Source organism: Furipterus horrens, unplaced genomic scaffold, assembly GCF_987537825.1.
Source record: "Furipterus horrens unplaced genomic scaffold, mFurHor1.1.pri manual_scaffold_10, whole genome shotgun sequence".
NCBI classification, from domain to species: domain Eukaryota; kingdom Metazoa; phylum Chordata; class Mammalia; order Chiroptera; family Furipteridae; genus Furipterus; species Furipterus horrens.
In genome coordinates, this window is record NW_028327180.1 from 55,574,219 (window position 1) to 55,594,146 (window position 19,928).

The following is a 19,928-nucleotide window of genomic DNA, read 5'->3' on the forward strand; positions in this document are numbered from 1 at the left end:
CTCTTGGATGAAGAAAGAAGTCCATGGAAGGCAGCTCAGGGCAAGCTCCCAGTAAGCCCGCAGGTAAGGGAGGGCTCTCTGGCAGAGGCCAGAGCTGGCTTCCTGAACCTGTTCCTCTTGGGGACTCAAGAGGCCCTGGGAGCAGTGGGTAGAGAACACCCTGCCCCTCTAGTCTGACCTAGGATGAGGATGGGGTGGAGGTGAAGCTACAAACCAGTGGGAGGAGATGGGTATTTATGTTGTACCAGCTGTATGCATGAGCCCTGACCTGTCACTCCAAGTTAGGACAAACGAAACAAATGTTTGCTGTTGACTGAACCACACCCCCAGCGGTCCTGTAAAGGCCCCCACCACCAGGGATGAGGCAATGGAGACTCAGAGAAGGCCAAGGGCAAGGCCAGGATCTGCCTAGTTCCCTGGGGGCCAGGCCTGGAAAATGCCTGGAATTGTGAAGGCTGGGAGTCAGTCACACACACAAACACACACCCCGCCCCCTAATGAACAACCAGCCCCTGGCCAAGCACCTGGAAACCCGTGGGGCAGCTGGCCACGTGGGGTTCCAATCTGACCCCTTCCAACTGCCCAGGTCACCCCCATTCATGCATTAGCTCCACGTCTTTTTAGCACTGATCCAGAGTTCGCACCCTCCCCTCTCTCTGTCCTCAGTTTCCCCTTCTGCAAATGCGATCAGCCAGGCCCAGAGCAGGTCCAACCCGCAGAGGGGAGCTCGGGGAGGGCAAGGCAAGTGGAGATGGATGCAGCCGCCCCGGGCACCGTGCCTGGCACACGGGAGGCGCCCAATAAGTGCCTGTTTGAGAGAAGACTAGCTCTCAATAAATAACAGCTGTTGTCGATGCTGTTGATGCTGGCCGGGCAGCGGGCCCTCCCTTCCCCCACCCCTCCTCCCATTTCTTTCGCACCCCATTCCTTCCAATGACCCTGACCCGATTTGCTTCCTCCTCCAAGCCCCCACCACCTCCGCCTTTTCCAGTCAATCTTCCCCCTCCCCCAGTCACTCGGTTCCCCACTTCCTCCTGGTCCCCTTACCCCCACCCAGTTCTTCCTCCCTCCGCATTCCCCCTCCAGTCTCTCTCCCTTCCTCCCACCCTCCCACCTTCTTCTCCCTCCCACCCCCGCCCATCATCCCCGCCCTCTTCACTGCTCCCGGCCCATCTCCTCCCTCCCACATCCTTCCCCCACCCTCCCCACCTCCACAGCGGGGCGCCAGGCCAGGCGGGGCGCCGGAGCTCCCGGGTCCCTGGCTCGGGTCCAGGCCGTGGCCCAGGACGGGCGGCGGCGGCGGGCGGGGTTCTGGCGACGCGAGGTTCGGGGTTTTTTTATAACCCTGGCCGGCGGCTCAGGAAGTGCGGTCCCCGCGCCCCCTCCCCCGGCCACGCCGCCGCCGCGCGCGCGCGCGCGCGCGCCCTCTCCCTCCCTCCCTCCCTGCTCCCTGCGCCCGGCCGGCGAGACGGCGGCGGAGACACGACGGAGGCCCCGGCGGGCGGGCGGGCGGCCGTGGGTAAAGGCGCGGGGCTCGCGGGGCTCGCAGGCCGGGCGGGGGTGCGTGGTTTCGGGGACCGGTGTGTCTGCGTCGGACGGGGCTGTCGTGGCAGTCCTCCTGCTGTGGGGGTTGTGTGGCGTGCGATGTCCCTAAGCCTGTGCGACAGTGAGTTCAAGTGAGCGCCGTGTTTTGGGGGGTGTGATGTGTGCGTGTGTACCTCCACATATATGTAAATGCACGTGTCCCTGCGTGTGCGAGTCTGCGGGGACGCTGTGTCTGCCTCAGTGTGAGTGGAAGCCGGCCTGTGTGCAGAAAGTGCCTGCTGTGTGTGTCAGTGTCTGGATGAATGTGCCTCCGAACATCTGTGTTTGTCTCTGGTGCATCTGAATGTAACGGTGTAAATGCCTGTATGTAAGTGGGTCCGCGGTGTGTGTCAAGGTTTGTGGGACTTGGTGACTTTGTCCCAGGTCTGGTGTGTGTGAATGTGTACATGGCTGTGCGTGTAAGCCCGGTGTGTTTCTGTGCTGTTTGTCTCTGGGTTGTCTTTGTGAGTGTGTATGCACATAGGGCTGAGGAGTGTGTGGTTGTGGCTCTGTGTATGTGTGTACTGAGTGTAGGGGGGTCCTTTGTGGGTCTGCAGTATCAGATTGTTGGCCCCCAGCTGTGCAGGTGTGGTCACCCACGATGTGAGTGTCGCTGCCAGTGTGCATTTGTGTGTCCGGGTGTGAGTGGCGCCGCCCACTTCCCTGGAGTTGGTCTGCCAGGCCACAGCCTTCTGTCTCAGGGTTTCTCCAGCCCCTCCTGCTCCAGGCCTTTAATTAGCGGCTGGTTAGAGGGGACCCAGTGGGCTGTGGGGAGGGTTGGGTGGGTGCACGGCCAGCCTTTGTCTGCTGACCTCGCAGGGTCGCCCAGCCAGATGTGCAGCACTCGGAGGCAGCTGGCAGCCTGGGCAGCCCAGGTCTTGGCCTCATGGGGAAGGCGGGCAGCCCGGTCCTCCTAGCTGGCCCAGGAGGTTTGGGTGTGGAGCAATGGGTCCCTCCAGGATCCTGGGGAGGGGATGGAGCCTCTGTTTCCGGGCCTTTTCCGCCGGCATTTCCTTCTCCAGCTGCTGGCACCCCCCTCTTCCAACCGCTGGCAGCCTCCCTCCTGCCTTCTGGGAGGAAGTGCTAGGGGTTTGGCCTGGCAACACACACACACATACACACGCACAGCGCCTCACAGGGTCACATGGGCACACACACCACGCACACAGTCACATAACTGTTACACCCGTACAGTCACGCTCCTGCAGCCATAAACACACACCACAGTAGATACCATGCTGACATCTATTGTCCCCAGCCAAGCTCAGGCCTGGAATCCCCTGTTCCCGTACAGCCTCATATCCTCGCTCCAGATCCAATGACCCTCTAGTGGCCCCACCAGTGCCCGGGGCAGGTCACACTTCCAAGCCACCCCAGGGCTGGGCCACTGCTCCAGGTGATCGCCCCTGCCTTGCCCTGCTGAGCCCTATCCTCCCCTCCCCACGACCCCTGCCTCTGCCTCTGCCTCTGCGTACTTATGCCCCATCCTCAGGACTGTCCTTCACACCCCACCTGAACCTGAACCAGAAGCACAGAGGAGGTGTGAGGTTGTTGAGAGGAGGGGCCCAGCCTCAGGAGGTGACGAGGGTTTGGAGGGGGTGGGCAGAAACAGGCAAAACCACCAGCAGCCAAGACAAGAACCACAGAGCCACTTAGAGAGGAAGACTGGGCACCATGGCAGGGGGCGGGGGCAGGGAGGAGGAGAGGGACAGGAGTGGGAGAGGGTTACCAGCCTCACTTGCAATGAAAATGCTGCCACCGTGGCATGGGAAAGGGCCTCTAAGACAGGAGGGGGTCCAGCGGAGCCCACCCAGGAAGGACTTTGATCCCAGAGCTGGTCAAGCCCTCTCAGGCTGGAGTAGGGGTGAGGAGGCAATAGGAAAAGGGGAGGAGGGAGCTTTGGGGGTGGTGTGCTGGGAAAGAGGAAGGATAGAATCCGAGAGGAGGTTCACCAGGGCCAGAGAGAAGGCAGCGTTTTCTCAGTGACCCCTGAACTCTAGACCCAGCCCCGGTCCTCCTCACTGCCCTCTCCCTGTCCAGGCTCTGAAGAAGAAACAGGCCCACGCACGGGGATCCCACATCGTGGCACTAACTGAAGCCCCCATAAGGTAAAAACATAAACAAGGGGCAGACACCAGCCTAGCTGAAAGGAGCAGCTGGGACACAGGATGCCAGAGAGTGAGCTCCCCATCACTGGCGGGGTCCAAGCAGAAGTGGGAAATGTTGGCTTCTAAGTTAGTATCTTAGAGAAAACCTGGCTCCATCCCTCTGGAGCTGAACTGCCCTGTTTGGGGATCGGCTTCCAGACTTGGCAGGGCTGCAAAGAAAACAAGACAGTGTGTGATTAAGGGGGAGGAGGGTGGAGACAGGAGGGGCAGGAGGATTTGGCACAGAGTGGTGGCCCAAAGTGGTGTCTGTGTCAGGCTGGCCAGGGGCAGATACCAGAGGAAGCCTGGAGCTCCCAGAAAGAATCTGAAGGGAGAGGAAGCAGGACTGAGGGCCTCGCTGGAAATGCAGGGTGGGAGAGAGGTCACAGGGCCTGAGACCATGGTGCAGGGGATTCCAGCTCAGCGGGTGGGGTGAAGAGTGTACCCGTGGCAGAGCATCTAAAGGCCTAGCTCCCTCCCCAAGATGGTGCGGTGGGAAGGGAGGCATGAGCACTGGCCTCAGGCTTAACCTGGGATAAAACTTCATGCTTATCTGCCTTCAAGTGTGTCCCTGTGTCAGCCTTCCCTTGCAGGCCCCAGCATGTGAGCCTCTGTGGTCCTGGATCCACAGAAAGCTCCCCCCTGCCTCCTGGTCTTTGATCCTGCTGTTCTCTGCCTGGTGCACCATCTCCTGTCCTTTCCTTCCTATCACTGGTTTCTTCTCCCTTTGCACCTCTGCTTCCTCACTTCCCCATTTTTCTTCCAGAGAAAGTGTCACATCTGAACTACTCTTGTTTGTTTGAGTCTTTATTTATTTGTCTGTCATCTGTCACTCACAGTAGACTTAAGCCCAAAAAGGGAGGACAGGGATTGTGTCCCTACCATGCATGGATCCTCTCAGAGTTATTGTAGAAATGAAGTGAAATGGTATGAAATTGATCAGGCCTGTAGTAGGCACATAGTAGGTTCTCATGAAGCCAAGGTCCTTGCATGTCCTAGAGTGTAGGGAGAATGAGGAATGGGGAGGCACTGGGTAATGAAAAGTACTTAGAATCTTCCCACCAGGGGAAATGCCATGTGCATCCTCCGGGCTGGGAGTGAGGAGCTGAGGGACATTGGCAGGGTCTGTGCTCGAGGGCAGGATCAGGCTCCCCCTCACCTGGCTCCTCCCTCCCAGGAGCCCGGTGATGCTGCCCAGGCTGTGAACAGGAGAGGCGGTGCTGTAGGGGCTGCCGGCAGCCGGGGCTGGGGAGAGACATGTGGACACGTGGCCTCTATGGCTCCCGCCTGCCAGATCCTCCGCTGGGCCCTTGCCCTGGGGCTGGGCCTCACATTCGAGGTGACACATGCCTTCCGGTCTCAAGGTAGGGGTGGTCCAGGGGTGGCAGTGGGGAGGGAGCAAGGAGCTAAGGGGGGATCAGTGAGACTGAAACTGCAGTTTGAGGGTGGGGGAGGCCCTGGGATCAGGTTAAGGCCAGAGTCTTGCAACTGATAATCTAGATTCAGGAGCCAGTGAGGCTGCATCACATGCCCTGCAGCCAAGCAGCCAGGACATGCAAGTCCTTCCCAGGCCCACGCCAGGCTTCTGACCCTTGTCCACAGATGAGTTCCTGTCCAGCCTGGAGAACTATGAGATCGCCTTCCCCACCCGAGTGGATGACAATGGAGCACTGCTGGCCTTCTCACCCCCTGCCCCCCGGAGGCACCGTCGGGGCACAGGGCCTGCAGCAGAGTCCCGCCTCTTCTACAAGGTGGCCGCACCCAGCACCCACTTCCTGCTGAACCTGACCCACAGCACCCAACTTCTGGCAGGGCACGTCTCTGTGGAGTACTGGACACGGGAGGGTCTGGCTTGGCAGAGGGCAGCCCGGCCCCACTGCCTCTACGCTGGCCACCTGCAGGGCCAGGCTGACAGCTCTCATGTGGCCATCAGCACCTGTGGGGGCCTGGTGAGCAGAGGATTCTGGGAGGCAGGGAGGAAATGCCCACATTTGTAGGAGTTAAAAGCACTGCTAAATGTAAGTCAGAGAGGGACTCATAGTGGAAATATTTAAACATTTTGAGCTAATCAAAAGAATTAGCTAATTTAGGATGCAGCAAAGCAGTATTTAAAGGAAAATGTATAGCCTTAGGTCAGTCCAAAATGTGATGATCTAAACATCACCAGCAAAAGATTAGGAAAGGAATAGCAACCTAAACCCAGGAAGGTAGGAGGAACAAAATAAAGAGATAGGGCCCCAAGGATCCTGTGGACCGGGACCTGATCCAAGGCCTCTATCCCGCTCCCCCCACCCCCAGCATGGCCTGATTGTGGCAGATGAGGAAGAATACTTGATTGAGCCCCTGCAAAGTGGACCCAAAAGGGGCCGGGGACCAGAGGAGAGTGGCCCCCATGTGGTGTACAAGCGTTCCTCCCTGCGTCACCCCCATCTGGACACAGCCTGTGGAGTGAGAGGTATACCTGTCTCTCTGGGACTAGGCAAGGGGGCCACACATCTGTACCTCAAGGGAGAAGTAGGCAAACTACATGAGAGGTAAGGATTGGTGTTAGCCAGACAGCAGGGCTGGGGGCAGGGGAACAGCCCATCCATCACTGCCATGGTCCAATGACCCAGCAGTGAGGCAGCCGGACAGGTGCTCAGGTGTAAAGCCAATTGTCACCAGGACTAGTATCAGGTCAGATGCCGAACAGCAGGGTGGTTATAGCAGATATCCAAGCAGTTGCACAACTAAAACACCGGGCATAAGAAGGGCTCAGCCACCATTCAGAAGGTCAGATTCACAACCAGACTTGCAGAAGAACAGCTGTACAACCAGACAGTTTAGGAGATGGAAGAGTAAGGAAGCTAAACAATAGCAAAATATTTACCCAGACAGTCATATAGCTAGAAAACTGGCTGTCCAGTGGGAATGCATAGCTCTGGGACAGTCAATGAGTTGGGTAATCAAAAACCCTGGGAGTAGGAACCCATGGCAAATACACAGCCACGGTCAGTTGTACAAACAGAATAGTGGACAGTGTCACAGGTATGTGGTCAGTGGACAGTCAGGCTAGGGTACAGCTGGGCAGTAAGACCATCAGGCAGGTGGTTCTACAGTCACACAGTTGGGCGGTGTGTTGATTAGAAAGTCATGTGTTTGGAAGTCTGGGAAGACATACAATCACACAACTCCGGCAGCAAGTCCAGCTGCTACATGCATGCAGGTGGTGGGATTGTCAGGAAGCTGCATAGTCACGCTGGCTGTCATGATGTACTGGGCAGCTGTTCAACCAGCTTAACAGTAGGGCAGCCACATCATTGTAGAACCAGACGTCCAGGTAGCAATGCATTTCTAGACGTAGTACAACCATAATACCCAAGGGCAAAAGAACAAGATATTTGACATCCTGTCAGGAAAGTGAACCAGCAGACAGGAAACTGGACCAGAGGAGCGAGCAGCGTACTGACCAGAAATTCTCCATCCAGACGAGAAACCATGGAAGGGGCGGCCATGGTGGCTGCACACCCTGAAGCCGCCACCTGCCCGGCCCCTGGGCAATGAAACAGAGCGTGGACAGCTGGGTCTGAAGCGTTCAGTCAGCCGAGAGCGCTACGTGGAGACCCTGGTGGTGGCTGACAAGATGATGGTGGCGTATCATGGGCGCCGAGACGTGGAGCAGTACGTGCTGGCCATCATGAACATTGTAAGTGCCTCCCCCTCCCTGGAAATGGAACCCCGAGACCCTGGTGCCTGCAGATGTCAGGAAAATGGGTGTCACCATCCCAGCCCGAATTTCTGACCTGAGGCTGGAGAAAGAATGGAGGGGGCAGGGTGAGAGAGGAGGCCTGCATAGCACAGTGCTTAGGAGCAGGACTGGAGCCAGCCAGCCTGGGCTGAAAGCTCAGCCACTTGTTAGTGGTATGCCCTTAGACAAAGGACTTCACCTCTGCCTTGCTTTACTCATGTAAAATTAGGACAGTAATAGCACCCACTTCGTAAGGCTAGGGTGGATTCAGTGAACTGACAAAGCACTTAGAACAGTGCTTGGTACACAGTAGGGGTTGCATAGCTTGCAGGTACTTGTTGAGGTTACTGGTACACACTGTATGCATGCAGTGTTCTCGCCAAAACACCTTCCCATGAATTCATACAGTTGACCTTGCTGACCGACACTGAGATATACCCATACTAGATGTCAGGACTCTGAGCCTCAGTTCCCCCTCAGTAAAATGGGGTTATAATAGTATCCACAGCAGAGCATAAGAGCTGGTGGGAGGGAAGCCAGGTAGAGCACCTGGCATGTAATAAGAGCTTGATGAGTGGCGCTCTTGTCTCACTGAAGCAACAAGGGAAAGAAAACGTTTAGCAGATGGCCCAGTATGTTGTCCGGACATCATACCAAATTCCATGTCTTTCTGCCTCAGCCCTGCCTCCCTCCCTTGGGTTTTCAAAGTTTCCTAAAACCTGCCAGGGTTTCTGTGGGTTTCCACACGGGGCAGTGAAGTCCCAGAGCTCCAAGGTCACTGCATAGTGTGGACTGCGTCATTTGTGCCCACTCAGCCCTGGGCCACTTCTTCCATCCTGACCACTGTCTTTAGAGCTTCCTTCCCCCACACTTCCACCTCTCTGTGGTGATGCTCAGATTAGCACTTTCAGAAGCCATGGAATGAGGCACATCCCTCAGGCCACCTCTGGTCGGCACACTTGAGGCAGCCAGGGGATTAGCCGGGGAGGGATGAATGACAAAAAAAAATGACTAGCTGAGCAAGGGTGAGTCAGAAAGAAATGTACTGGCAAGCAACCAGTGCTCTGCCTGCAGGCTTACGAAACTTGAATCCCACTTATGACACCTACCAGCTGTGTTTCCTAACCTCTCTGCATCAGTTTTCTCATTTCCAAAATAGGAATGATAATAGTACCTACTCACGCGAAAATTAATGCACAGGTTTAGCCTGAGGCTGAGTATACAGTAGGTTCTTGATTAAAGTGAGCTATTGTCATTGTTTTTCTGTTTGCTACTCTGGACCCCTCTTAAGACTCCGTTTCTCTTGTTTCTTGGAGGTCAGGTTGCCAAACTTTTCCAAGACTCGAGTCTGGGAAACATCATTAATATCCTGGTAACACGGCTCATCCTGCTCACAGAGGACCAGGTGCGGGAGCCCCCACCCCTTCCGCAGCACAGCAGTGCCACCTGCCCTCTCCAGGGCAGTTGGCACCCATGTGCCTTACTCTGTCCATCCTCAGCCTGCTTTAGAGATCACCCACCATGCTGGGAAGTCACTGGACAGCTTCTGTAAGTGGCAGAAATCCATCGTGAACCGCAGTGGCCAAGGCAACGCCATTCCAGAGAACGGTGTGGCCAACCATGACACAGCGGTGCTCATCACGCGGTGAGGGGTGGGGAGGGCTCCAAGACTTGGGCCAGGGGAGCCAGTGGTCCTGGGGACCATCCAGGTCCAAGCAGGCAACCACCTGCTAGATGGAGAGGCTGGGACTAATCAGCTGCTGCCCCCTTGGTGAGCTAGAGACGGGAGGGGCGGCTGGGAGCCTGAGAAGAGCAGGAGGTGGGTACTGGGCCATCTGAATGCTCATGCTCTCCTTCACTCCCTCAGTCAGCCAGTCACGCGTGCCCCCCGGCACCCCAAGGCCAGCTGCAGGCAGCACATGAGGCATTGGGCAAGAGCAGGTGGGACCCCCCAGGCAGAACTGAACCCCCAGGAGCAGGCATGGTGGCAACATCAGGGCGTAGGGAGGCCACCCAGCCTCCTCATGGCCCCATCTCCTTCCACAGCTATGACATCTGCATCTACAAGAACAAACCCTGCGGCACACTAGGTACCCAGCCCCCTAGTTTTCACACATCTATGAAGGCAGGAGTTGGGTGGCCCTGGCCTTGGTGGGGGTGGGGTCCTGGCAGGGCAGATGGGCTGGCCAATACAGCCCTGAGCCCCTAGCCCCGCCCCACGTGCCATTTCCCAGGCCTGGCCCCCGTGGGAGGGATGTGTGAGCGGGAGAGAAGTTGCAGCATCAATGAGGACATTGGCCTGGCCACAGCGTTCACCATTGCCCATGAGATCGGACACACGTGAGGCCACGGGACACAGGAAGGGGAGGACAGGAGGGTCTGGACAGGTTCCCCAGCACCCAGCAGAGCCAACGCCTCCTCTCCCCAGGTTTGGCATGAACCACGATGGCGTGGGGAACAGCTGCGGTGCCCGGGGCCAGGACCCGGCAAAGCTCATGGCCGCCCACATCACCATGAAGACCAACCCGTTCGTGTGGTCATCCTGCAGCCGTGACTACATCACCAGCTTCCTGGAGTGAGGACGGGCCGCCTGTCCTGCCCAGAGGCTCACATGCATGTTGCGGGTGGGGTCCTCTGGAGACCAGGGCTGCCTCTGAGAAGGGTCGTGTGGCCTGCAGGGCTGCTCCCTGGGACCCCCGCCCAGCCAGGCCCCCTGAGTTCTTGACCAACAGCCCCCAAGCATGACAGCTGCTTTCCTCTTGCCACAGCTCAGGCTTGGGGCTCTGCTTGAACAACCGGCCCCCCAGACAGGACTTCGTGTACCCAACCGTGGCACCTGGCCAGGCCTACGATGCGGACGAGCAGTGCCGCTTCCAGCATGGAGTCAAATCGCGTCAGTGTAAATACGGGGTAGAGAGAGCCTTCCTGCTTTCCTTCCTGGGAGGGGAGGGGGCCGCAGTGGTGGGCAACTCCACATGGGCACCCGCACCCCGGGCAGTGGGGTTGGGAGAGCCGGGAAGGGGAGTGAGCCCCATGGGGTCTGGGGGCACAGAAGGACCTGGAGTTATACAAATATTAATCACAGTCGGACAAGATTGGGGGGCAAGAATGGAGTCTCTTGGCTCTCCAGACCCCTGGTGTGGAGGCTGAGCTGGGGAGAGCCTGAGAGGCCACCTCTGGGCAGTGTATCGGGCTGCAGCGGGACTCAAGTTCCAAGAGCCCTAACTGAGGCATTTTTTAACCAAACATTCAGACATGGTGGAAACCATCTCCCTGGGGAAGAACCATTTTCCCCACTTAGCAAAGAACTGGACATAGCCTTCCAGGGACACCCATCTGCACTCCCTACATCCACCACCAACCAGTACACAGATCCCTAGCCCCAGGCCTTGGCCAGACGAGCTCAGAACCTCCTGACCACTCGCCCTGCTGCTGGCGGTCTACAGCTTCAGCCACCAGGGCCACCAGCTCAGCTAGGGTCTGCCCCTCTACTGCCTGCCTCCCCAGTTTCCAGAAAAACACTCCCGCCTCTTCACAGCCTCAGCCCTAGTAGCCTGACCCAATCCCAATATCCCAGTACTTTACACTGTCAGACTCATGGGATCAGAGTTTGCAAGGCCATGTCCAAGCTAAGGCCATGTTAACTCTATAAACAGGGAGTAGGCAGCTGTTAAAATACCCTCACTTCATTTCAGTGCAAGACCAAGAGATAAACCCTAGATCAATTTACATGTAATTGACATTATTCTCTCACCCCCGCACCCTAACTTGACTGGTAACTACAGCACCCTCGAATGAATTCCAAAAGAATTCTGAAACTACTTTGAGCATCTTCTGTGCCCCAGGTATCCTAACAATGATGACAAAGGTTGACATTTCTGGGCATTCACTATATTCTAAGTATGTGATATGTATCATCTCATTTAAGCTCTTGATGACCCTGTTATCCCCACACTACAGATGAAGAGACAGGCATAGGGAGTGTGCCTTTCCCAGAGTCACAGTTGGAGAACATGGCAGAGTTGGGATTTGAATCCAGGTCACTCTATGACTCCAAATTTTATAAAGGGGTGGGGGAGGGGAGGAAGTGCCAGAATATCAACCATAGACCAGTGCTAGTTGAATTGACTCTCTATTTTATTTTCCCAAGGAACGTGTTCCTGGCCCTCCTGGCAAAGGGGAGTTGTTGATTACATGTAAATTGGTTAATATATGTAAGGAGCTGGGCGTACCTAGTGTCTGGCCCAGAGATAGCGGAGGTCATTGTTACTAAGTAACGGCATTTATGCAAGTCCTTTCATATCTATGGTTGCATGCCTCTTAGCCTTTTATGTAAGCAAAGCCCATTCTGTAGATGAGGAAACTAGCCCAGAGAAGGCAAATATGTTGCAAGTGAGTGGCAGGATGAAGCATCCATATAGCCTGCGATATGTCCTTACGGGAGGAGGGGAAGCAGGACTGGAATAGGCATTCTCTTTAAGAGGTGTCAGAAGTGGGATTGGAGCATGTGCTGTTTTTACAAATGGCCAGGAGGACATGAGCCAGGTGAAGCTGGAAGACCAGGCTGAGTTTTTAGCTAAGCAGTATCCTCTGAAGGGGCAGAAGGCAGGGACACTGGAGGATATTTGAGGGAGCAGGTCTCAGGACAACCCTCCAAACTTTCCATATGTGTGCAGGTGTCTGTCAGAAGCTGACCCAGGAAAAGTCCTTTCGTACAGCCATTGAGTGGCCCAGTCCCAACTCTTCAAAGTTTGGAAGGATTATGTTGAAAGAGGAGATTGCATGTGGTTACGGAAAGGAGACTGAAGCACCTCTGCTTCACAGAGGGAAGACCCTGGGGCGTGGGGCAGGGCATAAACTAGAGAGGCTAAGATTCGGCCATACCTGAACCCAGTGGGGCTTGTCAGGGGCTACTAACATGGACCTAAAGGCTCAGAGCAACAGGGCTTGCTGCTAGTTCCTGGCCCGGCCCCAGAAGGGTTCAGACAGTAAGAAGGTGGCTGGTTTTTCACTGGTGGAAGCAGGGGATGTCCCACTCAGGCCTGGCCTGGCCTGGCCTCTCCCAGCCCTCCACAGATTATAACATTTCTGAACTTCCCTAGTTTAGGCGAGGGGAACAAGGAGAACAGCCCACTGGGGAGAAGTTAGAGATTGGGCCCTTGTCCTGGACCATCTTCCAAGCCTAAATTTTTAGAACTACAGCTCTTGGGTGGGCTGCTTTGCCCATCCCCAGAAGTAATCCAGAATCCTTCCTCTTCATTCCTCAGCAAATTCCACATTTCCTTCTGGAAACTTGGGAGGTGCCAGGGGCTGGATTGAAAAGGGGTTACATCGTAGACCCTTCAGTCAAAGTCCTGGGTTAGTAACCAGGTTGCCCTTTAGTATATAGTAGCTGCCCAGTCTTCAGCAAGTGACCTTGCCCATCTGAGCTTTGCTTTTCTTGCAGCAAAATTGGGATAATGATGCCGAGGGGCTTTATGGCTCACATAGGTGTTTACTAAGTGCAGCGGGTATGTAGGCAGAGAGGAGGCCCAGGGCCATGCCCTGCTCGAGTGTCCAAGACTTCTTGAGACCCAGGAGAGGAGCATTGGGGGCCCACTGCCCAGCCGGCTGTGAGTGGGTCGCTTGGGTCCCCCCACCCTAGGGGGGGTGGGCAAGCTTGAGCAGACATCTTGGCCCGCAGGAGGTCTGCAGTGAGCTGTGGTGTCTGAGCAAGAGCAACCGGTGCATCACCAACAGCATCCCAGCCGCAGAGGGCACGCTGTGCCAGACACACACCATCGACAAGGGGGTGAGCGCGGGCCAGGGCCCTGCCCCTTGCACCTGACCTCAATCTGTGCCCACAGGCACGTCTGTCCCAGTACCAGCTTGGCGACCCTTCCCTGAACGTTATCTGGCTCCCTGGACTGCCTGACTGTACCCCAGTCCTTGGACCTCTGCTCTTCCACTTCAGCTGCATTCCAGGGGGGCTAAGAGATCCCCAGCTGCATGGGAGGGGGAATACAGGAATGAGCACCAAGTCCCTGAGGGCCAGACGCGCTGGGCTCACTGCCTCATCCCACCCACAGTGGTGCTACAAGAGAGTGTGCGTCCCCTTCGGGTCACGACCTGAGGGCGTGGATGGGGCCTGGGGCCTGTGGGCCCCATGGGGCGACTGCAGCCGGACTTGCGGTGGTGGCGTGTCCTCCTCCAGCCGTCACTGTGACAGCCCCAGGTCAGTCCTCAGGACCCCTGCAAGGAGGTGGAGGGGCCACCCTCTGACCCCTGCCCCAATTCTCATGTCCCCCCACCCTTTCCAGGCCAACCATCGGGGGCAAGTACTGCCTGGGCGAGAGGCGGCGGCATCGCTCCTGCAACACTGATGTGAGTTCCCCCAAGCCCCATCCCTTGGAGTAAAAGGCACAGATTAACTTCCCAGGAGCCGCTGCCAACTGCCTGTGGGCCTTCTCTCCTGACCCTGCCCCTCTACGCATGCCCCCACCCAACCACCGCCCCCCAGTCCTCCCCCGCCTTGCACCTTCCCAGGGAGCTGGCTCCTTCCAACTCTTGCAGTAGATGAGTCTCCCACCTAGAAATAATTGTTTGACCCCCCCACCCCCTTCTTCAGTTTCCCCAAAGAGCCCTGCCTGCCCCAAAGCTGTCACTGAGCTCCCTGTTACCAAATCCAGTAGCCATGTTTGCAGTCTCTGCTGGCGACCTCGTCTGACCGAGGACTACGGGCCTCCTGGCCACAACTCCCGCCTCACCTGCATCCCAGCATCCTGCACCCCTAGCCCCTCCCAAGCTGCAATTTCTCGTCTCCGGTTCTCAGCTTCTCTGCTGCCCCTTTTTTAATGCTGGAGTTATCCATGGTTGCGTCCTGGGTGTAAACACATCTTATGTGCACACACCACATAGGCACAAGGCTTACTGCAGCAGGGGGTGCTAAGGGAAGAGAGCTTCTAAGTGAGGGGTGGGCCCGTGTCTCTGAGGGGTCCACATGCCCCTCACACTCCTTGCTCCTTTCTAGGTTCATTCTCCCATGAAAGGCGCCAGGGTCTGACACTAAAAACCCAGGGACCATCCCCAGCTTGCACTTGACATCTAATGTCACCTAGGATCATCTCATGCACCTGTCCCTCCAGCCCCACTGGCTGGACTGGGCACAAGCCACCCTCCAGCCCTCCACAGCCTGCTCCCTGCCTCCAGCCTCCTTCCACTGCCCTTCTTTGCTCTGAGCAGTAGTTCTTTGCCCTGGGGCCTCTGCCTGACTCCACCCCTGGATACCTGGCCCCCCTCCCTCTCCTGTCTCATGCCCCCAGGACTGTCCTCCTGGCTCCCAGGACTTCAGGGAAATGCAGTGCTCCGAATTCGACAGCATCCCCTTCCGTGGAAAATTCTACACCTGGAAGACATACCGAGGAGGTGAGCGAGGGGCTTAGGAGGCCATGGGAGCATCCAGCAGCAGGTGAATACAGCATCATGGGGTCAGCCCTGAGCCTCCCCTCACACAAGGAGCCAGAATGCCAGGCTGGACACTGGGAGTCCCCATTCCTCCTGCTCAGTCTGCCTAGCATTCTTGGATCTGGGGTCTGTCCCTCTTGGCATCACCTCCCCCAGGGAGCAAGCAGGGAGCCCCAGGGCCTCCTGGCCCTTGGTCTAATGGGGCCATGTCCCCCAGGGGGTGTGAAGGCCTGCTCACTCACCTGCCTAGCAGAAGGTTTCAACTTCTACACGGAGAGGGCAGCGGCCGTGGTGGACGGGACACCTTGCCGCCCAGACACGGTGGACATTTGTGTCAGCGGCGAATGCAAGGTGGAGGGGACTCCCTAAGAGAGGGAAGGGGGTGGGGCGATGGGCACCTCACTGACACCCCATCACTCCTGCCTCCCAGCATGTGGGCTGCGACCGAGTACTGGGTTCCGACCTGCGGGAGGACAAGTGCCGAGTGTGTGGAGGGGACGGCAGTGCCTGTGAAACCATCGAGGGGGTCTTCAGCCTGACCTTGCCAGGGGCTGGTGAGATACCCCACTGCCCTGTCATGCTCCCCACCAGGCTGGGGCAAAGCTGGCCCCCAACAGAGTCATCAAAATTAGCAAGTTCTCAGACAGGAGGACCCAGCGATGCCCTAGATCAGGGTCAAGGACTGGCCTTGGGCTCTGGAGCCTAAAACTTGGCAATTAAAATGTCCAAAGGGGTGGGAACCCAAATCTCCTCTCCCCCATCCAAGGGACCTCCTGCCCAAGTGTGGTTCAGGAGACAGTGAGGGTCCAGGCAGATTAACCAGAACTTGGGACACAGGTGGGCAGGGACGGAGGGTTCCCAGGGACCGATGATCTTCTGGGTTGTAAGTGGCAAAGCCTACTACAAACCCAACTCTGACTGCTAAAGCCACCATGTCACCCTCTGTGGGGCAGGGCCTCCACAGCACTCCCTTCTCTGCCCAGGCCCAGACCTGCCAATTGATGGGGAGAGGGCAGGATGGAGGTGGGGCAGATTGGACCATTTTGGTGGTTAGAGAGGCAGGAAAGTTTGTGTGAAATTCCAACCTGGCTGCTTCCTAGTTGTCAAACCTGCGCAAGTAGCTTTGCTTCTCTGAGCCTCAGTTTTGTCATCTGTAAAATGGGTATAATGACACATTTTATTTCCCAGGGCAGGAGCTGGGGACAAAGTATGATGTCTCTGTAAGCATTTAGCGCAGCAATGGTTAGCTGCTATCATCTGGGGCCGAAGGAGGCAGGCAGGTGTCAGGGACTGGTTGAGTGGGTGACACTGAGCTTCACTATCCAGGGTACGAGGAAGTCGTCTGGATCCCTAAAGGCTCCATCCACATTTTCATCCAGGATCTGAACCTCTCCTTCAGTCACCTGGGTGAGCTGGAGGGGATGAGGGGAGGATTGGGAGGTCACCTTGGCCGGGATTCTGACCCCTGCACTATCCCTCAGCCTTGAAGGGGGACCAGGAGTCCCTGCTGCTGGAGGGGATGCCTGGGACCCCTCAGCCCCACCGCCTGTCCCTGGCTGGGACCACCTTTCAGCTGCGACCAGGGCCAAATCAGACACAGAGCCTAGAAGCCCTGGGACCCATTAATGCATCTCTCATCGTTATGGTAATGGTAGGAGCAACGCGCAGAGGATATCATCCCTGTGGGGCTCTAAACTTGACTTCCCTTTGATGCACTCCCTCCCCACCCCAGGTGCTGGCCCGGACAGAGCTGCCTGCCCTCCGCTATCGATTCAATGCACCCATCACCCGCGATGCTCTGCCCCCTTACTCCTGGCACTACGCGCCTTGGACAAAGTGCTCTGCCCAGTGTGCCGGTGGTGAGGCCAGGGTGCGACCAGGTGGGGCACTAGTCACCTGACTTTCTGGGCTGGGCAGGGCTGAGCGCACCTCTCACCCACTCCCAGGCAGCCAGGTGCAGGCCGTGGAATGCCGCAATCAGCTGGACAGCTCAGCCGTGGCCCCCCACCATTGCAGCGCCCACAGCAAGCTCCCCAAGAGACAGCGGGCCTGCAACACGGAGCCCTGCCCACCTGAGTGAGTACCCACCAGAGTGCAGGGTCAGGGTGACAAGTACTGCAGTGGTCTCTGGACTGGTGTGACAGTGTTTCCCCAAGGCCAGGTCTGGGCTCTCCTGGAATAAGAGTTGGTGCTGTGTAGTCAAGTACAGGTAGCCATCTCCCCTTGGGGTGATGTACTTCCCCGCCCCCATGGTGGACACAGGGAGATGATGTTCCAAATACAGCTTCCGGTTGGGTGCCGGTCTCCATAACGATACTGGTTGCTGGGCAGGAGTATATGCTAGGGCCCCAGGGTCAGGGTGCCCTGCTGTATACTCTCAGACCCCCGTGTCCCCCACAGCTGGGTTGTGGGGAATTGGTCACGCTGCAGCCGCAGCTGCGATGCGGGCCTGCGCAGCCGCTCTGTTGTGTGTCTGCGCCGTGTGTCGGCCGCTGAGGAGAAGACGCTGGATGATAACGCGTGCCCACAGCCACGCCCACCAGTCCTGGAGGCCTGCCAGGGCCCCGCCTGCCCGCCGGAGTGGGCCACCCTTGACTGGTCGGAGGTCAGCCACCCCTTCCCACCTTTGCCCAACCCACTCCCAGTGCAGAAGGCGGCAGGACCTGGGTGCTGGTGGCCCGCTGAGGTACCGCCCCACCGCCATAGTCACAGCCCCTTTCACTAGCCCTAAGGGACCATCCTGGCCTGGTCAGAAGTTAGCCGGCCCCTCCACACCACCCACTGGACCAGCGGCATCCTCCCCACTCCTTGCCGCGCGGGGACGGGAGGGGGAAATGACCCAATGAGCACGAAACGCCCCCTCCCACTGCAGTGCACCCCCAGCTGCGGGCCGGGCCTCCGTCACCGGGTAGTCCTTTGCAAGAGCGCAGACCAGAGCGCCACACTGCCCCCCGCACACTGCTCACCCACAGCCAAGCCTCCCACCACCATGCGCTGCAACTTGCGCCGTTGCCCCCCTGCACGTTGGGTGGCAGGCGAGTGGGGCGAGGTAGGTGGGTGCCCTTGGGGTGTGGAGGCCAGGACAGCAGCGGCTGTGCGGTGGCTCATCCGAGACACCCCACAGTGCTCTGTGCAGTGCGGCCTCGGGCAGCAACAGCGCTCTGTGCGCTGCTCCAGCCACACCGGCCAACCATCTGGCGAGTGCACCGACGCCCTGCGGCCACCCACCACACAGCAGTGTGAGGCCAAGTGCGACAGCACGCCCCCCGGGGAGGGTCCCGAAGGTATGTGGGCAGGAGGCCAAGAGGCACCAGGAGGGTCCTGTCTAAAGGAAGCCACAGGAGAGCGTGGGGTTCCTGACCATTGGCCAGAGACCTTCCCAGCCACTGAAATGCCTTTTTGTCTCCTGCAGGCCAGCCTCACTATCCCCTCCCTGCAGACATTTATTAAGTGCCACTATGTGCCAAGCATTTTAGGCACCTGATCCTTTTGGGGGCCCAAACTTGCGTCACTCCCCCAGCCACCTCCATGACCTTCAACTTACTCATCTCCACCGATAGCATTATTTGCCTAATATTCTTTCTCTAGATCAGAATTTCTTAACCTCTAGAACAATTGGCGTTTTGGGCCACATGATTCTTTGTTGTGGGGCTGCTCTGTGCATTGTAGGATGTTTAGCAGCACCCCTGACCTGCACCCGCACCCGATGCCAGTGGTGACAGACATCGCCAGATATCCCCTGGGGTGGGACAAAATCACATCCCCTTGAGAACCACTGCTTTAAATATACCCTTTTTTATTTAAGTAAACTTTTTTGTATCAATAGATGACTTACTGGGACACAGGAACCAAACTGCCTGGGTTCATCCTCTTGCTTTCGTTTTCTCCTCTATCAGGGGGTAAAAAATATATTCACTTGAGAGGGTGCTGCATTAGAACGGTGGAATAAAATAATCCACGAGAAGCCCAGGGCCTCCAAGATCTGATTCCCACCCTGCTCCCGCCCTCTGCAGAGTGCAAGGATGTGAACAAGGTCGCCTACTGCCCCCTAGTGCTCAAATTTCAGTTCTGCAGCCGAGCCTACTTCCGCCAGATGTGCTGCAAAACCTGCCATGGCCGCTAGGGGGCGCGCAACCACCCCACCCCACCCCCGAGGCACAACTGAGGGCCGGCTGGTGGGGGGGGCCGGTCACAGCTGGCCAGCCTGAAGGAGTGCGAGGGCACGAGCTGGGAGTGAAGGGTGAGATGGAGCTGGAAGTTATTTATTGGGAACCCCTGTAGGGCCCCTGGCTGGAAAATGGAGTGGGGCTGGCCATCCCCAGGGCCCCTCCTCAGCCCCCTCTCCCACTTCACAGTGCGACCCCCTCCAGGGTGGGTTGGAGGAGGGAACAACTATTGGACTTGGCGCCCTTTTCACCCACCCCTAGGGAGTCCCCCAAACTCCCGCCATCTTTGATCGGAATACATACTGTGAAGAGTGGGGGTTGGGAAGGGTGTCAGCCAGTGCCCTGACCCCCAGCACTGCCCTATTTCTCCACTCTACACTGGAGGGGGTCTATGTCCACCATGGGGACGGAGGGGATTAGCACCACCTCCTGACACCCTTCCCCTGAGCACACCATTTACAGGGGTGAGCTAGAGGGGGTAAGACCAACCTCTGCTGGGCCTGCCCCAGGGGACCCCAACATCCAGGCCGCCCCTGCCCTGGGGCCCACACACCCCTCGCCAGGAAGTGCTACATCAATAAAGCTCTGTCTTGTGTAGATTTTGGCACGTGGTGTGTGTGTGTCCATACCCCAGACTGGAAGCAGCCCTAGCAGCCTGAAAGGAGGTTTCTACAAACACAGAATAGAGCCCAGTGATCTTAGGACAAAAAGACAGCTTCTTGCGGAGGCTCTTGAAGCCTCAGGGTCTCGCACCTGCCCTCCTAGCCACCACACTCCTGGTCCCTCTGCCAACTCCAGTTGCACCTGCCTTTGCTTGAGCTGTTTCCTCAGTCAGGTGTGCCTTTCCCATCCCACTTCACC

The 19,928-nt window shown here is 57.5% G+C and overlaps 1 protein-coding gene across 1 annotated transcript; it reads left to right on the forward strand.

Annotated features, from left to right (window-relative positions):
• Positions 1 to 1,449: 1,449 nt before the first annotated feature.
• On the forward strand, positions 1,450 to 19,047 carry ADAMTS10 (ADAM metallopeptidase with thrombospondin type 1 motif 10). Its single transcript, XM_090290292.1, has 26 exons — positions 1,450 to 1,519; positions 3,625 to 3,692; positions 4,909 to 5,095; positions 5,334 to 5,680; positions 6,030 to 6,186; positions 7,199 to 7,416; positions 8,780 to 8,863; positions 8,958 to 9,103; positions 9,505 to 9,548; positions 9,693 to 9,798; positions 9,887 to 10,033; positions 10,227 to 10,368; positions 13,142 to 13,249; positions 13,527 to 13,672; positions 13,758 to 13,821; positions 14,760 to 14,862; positions 15,119 to 15,252; positions 15,332 to 15,455; positions 16,228 to 16,308; positions 16,383 to 16,546; positions 16,634 to 16,760; positions 16,848 to 16,977; positions 17,302 to 17,506; positions 17,774 to 17,950; positions 18,026 to 18,185; positions 18,915 to 19,047. The coding sequence occupies exons 3-26, from the start codon at positions 5,008 to 5,010 to the stop codon at positions 19,022 to 19,024; spliced, it is 3,312 nt and encodes a 1,103-aa protein (XP_090146418.1). The 5' UTR covers positions 1,450 to 1,519; positions 3,625 to 3,692; positions 4,909 to 5,007; the 3' UTR covers positions 19,025 to 19,047.
• Positions 19,048 to 19,928: the final 881 nt, after the last annotated feature.